We start from the raw sequence: 6,000 nt of genomic DNA, 5'->3' as shown, positions 1-6,000 counted from the left end.
AACATGTCATGTGGAAGTTAAATTAAAAAATTGACAAAAAAGAAAAAAACATTCTTTAATATTTGGAAACGAAGAAAGACGCAATATTTTTTTTTGTTAAAACAATACTTATAATAATTCTATTATTACTTTTTAAAAAAAAGCCTAAGACGGATGACTCATTTTTAAACGCAGTGATCCGCCCCGGTCGTAGGACATAAAGAGACTATTCACTCTTTGAACCTGTTTGGATTTGGATTAAGTCAAAATTTAAGAATTCTTAACTTACGGTGTTTGACTTATTTTTATCAGTTTAACATGAATCAAGTGCTTATAAGCACATTTTTAATATATCTGAACACTCCAAAAGTGATAAAAGCTTATTTTAGCTCTAAAACACACCATTATTGGAATTTTGTTATTTTTAAGTTAATATTTGGAGGAGGACTAAATAGAACTGAAAAATAAAATAAAAAAATCAGTCCATGTAGTCTATGTATAAACAAAACTCAAAAAGTGAAAAAGCAAAGCAGGCTCGAATCTGCCATATCCACCAAAAAGATACTTGTAAACAAAAGTTATAACATAATGGGGGACCAAAATATTAAAGTCTGAGATTATCATTCACAAGTTGGATTGGTTCTCCATGTTGTATAAACATGGGGCCATCGTGACAACGATAAGACTTGTACCTAAGTTAAGAGCATCTTCTTTTTTTTAAAATATACATAATGACTCACAACCACAAAGCACCAAACACATACCAAACAGATTAACAGACTCACGTCATTCTTTATAAATTGTTTACACAATATGCAGGCAAAGGTGTCGTCTTCTAGTCAATAAAATTGATTAAAAACATAGAATCGAGATGCACACAAACTGACCAAAACACGAGAGGTTTAAAAAACCAAATGCATAATAGTCAAGAAAGAGATGGGCAGCCCATCAACAGAGCCAACCTAGCCTATAGACAAACTAGTCAGCAATCAAATTTTTCTTTAAATGCGACAACTTGCTAAACATAGCACCCCACGCCTCTAATTTTCTTCCTTAATCTCAGGAGGAGATTAATTAGACAAACTCAACCAACTACATCAAATAACCATATATTATAAGAAAAAAAATCAATCCACGTAGTCTCCAATGTTTCCCCATCACAAAATATTCCCTTCCAAGCTATTTTTAATAGCAAAGGAATCATGGCATACCCTTTATAAAAGTTGAAAATCTGTGAACAGAATCACATAGTAGTGGCGATAATCATGCTACTGAACATTGAATAATTTGAACATGATTCATTATCAAAGTTGAAAATACTCACTAACACGTGCTTCACTCCATCTGTACTGCACTTTCATTAACAAAGCAAGTAGCAGGCCAACAACAAAACAACAACATACCCAATGAAATCCCACAAGTGAGGTCTGGGGAGGGTAAAGTGTACACAGGCCTTACCACTACCTCATGGAGGTAGAGAGACTGTTTCTGAATGACACAAAGTAGTGGCAGGCCAAGAATAGAAAACTAGAACTAAGTAGAATACAAGACAAATGAATTTGTAAGAACTAAGAAGACCATCTTTTCCCATCAGATTAATATTACAACGAAGGAAGAACTCCTCCCTCTTTGAGTCTTCATGCTACAATAAGTACTCTCAACTCATATCTTGTTCTAAATGCTATAAAGGAAACCTAGTCACTCCCAAAGTCTTATCTCTTTCTTTGGGGCTACTATTACAGTTTTATTCTTTTGGACATAAAACACTCATTCACCCCCTTCTCTCACAATATACACATTACTGGATTTGAATGATAAGAGAACAAAACTCATCAGCAAATTGGACTAAACTCTCTTTCTGTCACTCTATATATACAATGCTAAATGAATTTGGTGTAGGTTTCTTGCGCCTTTCCCCAAAAATCTCTTCTTTATATCTAATCTTTTACGATGTTGGTTATTCAACATCGAACATCTCTGTGTCAGTAGATTTACCTAAGCTACAGCTGAGATGCCGCAGTTACCGCGACAATTGAAGCCTTCAATCCTCACAGGAGCTTGCTTGTTCCCAAACTTCACTCGAACACAGCCTCCTCCGCTCATGATGGTGGAGGAGGGTGGTGGTGGTGAGGGTGCCACTGCTCTTTCTGGGATTGGCAGTATGGGAACAAAATTGTGGTTGCCAAATTGGGCATCTTGGATCAGGGGATTCCCAGCCCTACTGGGTGGAGATCCATAAAAGAACGGTGGAGATGAATCGACCTCAAAATTGGCTCTATCAACTTCATAGCTCCCCTGTTCATAGAAAAATTAGAACTTGTCAACTACCAGTAACTGAATAAGTTGTTAACTTAAGCAAACTAGATCATCCAGAAACAAATCAACTATTTTTCTTTGAAAACACTGTTTAGAATGTCTTACATCTTCAAATTAACTAGTACTATAAAATTTCTTACAAAGCAGAAAATCACTAAGTTATAGTAGTTTCAAGCTTATGTTGCTCGAACTCTTCAAAAAATGTCAAAACTGCAGCATCGAAAGTGAAGAGTCTGCGCAACGCTGCAACCTAGGTCTCAGCTATTTAATTCAAATGAGTTTCCCAAACTCCCTTTGCTCACTAGAAATTCCCCCAAAAAAATGTGCAACAACAAAGAGGTATGACAGAAGTTTTCAGTTAGCCACCTACATAAAACTATATTTTTTTCATCCAAAGGAGTTAAAATTAAGCAGATCTACTTGAGTCCCACTTCCAAAAAAGAGGAACAAGATTAGATTTTTCTATTAAAAAAGTCACCTTTGTAAGGATGATATCCAGCAGCTCAGCTCCAGCTTTCAACTCACAAGCCTCCATTTCTTCATTTCTAAAAACCCAAAATCAAAAACACCAAATAAGCAAGAGATAGAAAGAAGAAGAAAAAGGAGATAAATTGAATGTTGGTTAGAAAAGGGGCATACATAAATTGCATCAGTTGATAAGGTCTGATGGGTTCTTCAACATTAACAGAGTCAGAATCGAAGAACCCAAGCTTACGGGGCTTGGGACAAACGACACCGTTCGACACAGAAATGTCTGCTCTCCCTGTTTCTCCAACTCCAACACAACCCACCAAGGCCTTCTGTTGATAAGCATACATATTCATCTACTTCTTTTTTCACGTTCACAACAGATCCAAAGCCTGAAAATCAAAAAAATGTTTATAAAAACTTGAGATCTTTACTTCCATATATATATATATATATATATATATAAAATTGAAATTACTATATATAAACATAGAAGAAAAAAAAAGAGATGGGTTGATGAGGAAGGAGGAGGTAGGGGTTACCTGGTGGGCTAACAAGTGGATGCCTGTGGAGGGGAGAGAGAGATTTGTGGGGAGAGTGAGGCGGAGATAAAAAGAGAGAAAAGAATTGAGATTGGGGCAGACTATTCATAGGAGAGAAGAGAGAGAAAGAGTTTAGGAGAGAGAAACTAATTAGTACTTACTATTTATTTATTAAATTAATTAAAATACATAAAAATATCACACCAATTATCGCGTCATACTGACGTGTATTTTGTTCAACTTTATACAAGTTTGATACTTATTTTGTGCGTATTCGAAGTTAGAGGACATAAATGTCATCTAAGATCTAGTCAAAGATTGTGTTTATGTATTTTTATTTTTTTTGCATTGACAGCTTTTCACACTTTCTAAGGATGATTATTAGGAATCATCATATCATAGTGACGTGTACTTATTTAACTTTATATAAGTTTGATACTTATTTTATATGTATTCGAAGTTAGAGGACATAAATATCATGTAAGATCTAGTCAAAGATCGTGTTTATGTATTATGTTTTTTTTGCATTGACGACCTTTCACACTTTGTAAGGATGGTTATAAAGAATCATTAGATCATACTGACATGTACTTGTTTAATTTTATATAAGTTTGATATTTATTTTGTATGTATTCGAAGTTAGAGGGCATAAATACCATCTAAGATCTAGTCAAAGATCGTGTTTATGTATTATACTTTTTTGCATTGACGACCTTTCACACTTTGTAAGGATGGTTATAAGGAATCATTAGATCATACTGACGTGTGCTTGCTTAATTTTATATAAGTTTGATACTTATTTTGTACGTATTCGAAGTTAGAGGGAATAAATACCATCTAAGATCTAGTCAAAGATCGTGTTTATGTATTATGCGTTTTTGCATTGACGACCTTTCACACTTTGTAAGGATGGTTATCAGGATTCATCATATCATACTGACGTGTACTTGTTTAACTTTTTATAAGTTTGATACTTATGTTGTACGTATTCGAAGTTAGAGGACATAAATATCATCTAAGATCTAGTCAAAGATCATGTTTATGTATTATGCTTTTTTGCATTGACGACTTCTCACACTTTGTAAGACTGTTTATTAAGAATCATCATTATCATACTGACATGTACTTGTTCAACTTTATATAAGTTTGATACTTATTTTGTACATATTCGAAGTTAGAGGACATAAATACCATCTAAGATCTAGTCAAAGATCGTGTTTATGTATTATGCATTTTTCGTTGACGACCTTTCACACTTTGTAAGGATGGTTATTAGGAATCATCATATCCTATTGACGTGTATTTGTTCAACTTTATATAAGTTTGATACTTATTTTGTACGTATTCAAAGTTAGACGAAATAAATATCATCAAAGATCTAGTCAAAGAACGTGTTTATGTATTATGCATTTTGCATTTGACGACCTTTCACACTTTGTAAGAATGATTATTATAAATCATTTTATAATGTATTATACTAATATTGTGTTTTATTATATTATCGATATTATGTATGTTACATATTAATAATTAAAAGTATAAAAATATAATACAGGAATAGAGTTATTATTTTTTAAAAATATTATAAAAAGAACAATAAAATTAATAACAATAAGCTAAAATAAAATAAAAGGAGAAAGATCATAAGGTAATAAACATCGCACCAAATCAATTATTATACAAAATAAAATTTTCATTATCATATAGTAATGAATTAACGATGCAATAAAAATTTAATAATAATTAAAATAAATATTATATTTAAAATAATAACACTATATAATACAATCCAAACAAGTGTATTACTCACTCACTCCATGTGGGTTGATTGTGCATAACATGTGTGTTGTACACATTTTTAAGAATTATTAAAAGTAATTTTAATTTTAAAAAGGAAAAAGGGCAAAAAATGTCTTTAAATTATGTGAAAGAAAAAAAAGTGTCATTTATAGTTTGGCTCAAAAATGTCTTTATTGTCAATACTTTGGCTCAAAAATGTCTTTCCAGTCAATACTTTGGTCCAAAAATGCCCTTATAGTTACAAAATGGGTCAAAATATTGTTCTCTCAATAAATATATTATTTTTTTCTTTTTAAACACATCTTCTACTTAATTAAAATATTACTATTAAACAACACTATTCTTGTTTTCTTTCTTCTAAAATCACTTTAACAAATAAAAATGTAGGAAATATTTTTTTCTTCTTAATCTCATTTTATCAATTAAAATAGAATAATGTCATGTACCTTTTCAACAGATAATATATGTCATATATATAAGATCATAACATATCTATCATTAATTTATATTTATATAACGATGAAAAATTAAAATAAATTATTTTTTTATTTTTTTCTGAATTGAAGTAAGATAAACATTTGCTTATTATTTTTTTATTTTTAAAAAAAACATTATTAGAAAAAGAATGTGTTAAAAAGAAAATAATATTATTTATTTGGAATATGAGTATTTTTTATCCATTAAATAACAATAAGGGCATTTTTGGACCAAAGTATTCACGGCAAGGACATTTTGTTCCTTTCGCATAGTTTAAGGGAATTTTTGAGCTAATGTATTGATGGTAAGGGCAATTTTGAGCCGAACTGTAAACAGATGACATTTTTGTTCAATTTACAAATCTAAGGACATTTTTTTACCCTTTTTTCTTTTAAAAACAGTCAATGTGCATAACATG

At 31.3% G+C, this 6,000-nt stretch overlaps 1 protein-coding gene across 1 annotated transcript; it reads right to left on the bottom strand.

The window, feature by feature from the left end:
* Positions 1–1,537: 1,537 nt before the first annotated feature.
* On the bottom strand, positions 1,538–3,446 carry LOC125828991 (uncharacterized). The gene is made up of 4 exons (XM_049508283.1): positions 3,306–3,446; positions 2,935–3,155; positions 2,774–2,840; positions 1,538–2,274 (listed from the first exon to the last, which is right to left on the bottom strand). Exons 2-4 carry the CDS (start codon positions 3,117–3,119, stop codon positions 1,975–1,977), a joined length of 552 nt encoding a protein of 183 aa, XP_049364240.1. The 5' UTR covers positions 3,120–3,155; positions 3,306–3,446; the 3' UTR covers positions 1,538–1,974.
* Between the last annotated feature and the right edge of the window lie 2,554 nt (positions 3,447–6,000).

Source organism: Solanum verrucosum, unplaced genomic scaffold (assembly GCF_900185275.1).
Source record: "Solanum verrucosum unplaced genomic scaffold, falcon-dt-bn FXZP01000102.1, whole genome shotgun sequence".
NCBI classification, from domain to species: domain Eukaryota; kingdom Viridiplantae; phylum Streptophyta; class Magnoliopsida; order Solanales; family Solanaceae; genus Solanum; species Solanum verrucosum.
Note: the sequence above shows the minus strand (reverse complement) of the source record. Positions and strands in the feature narration are given on the sequence as shown.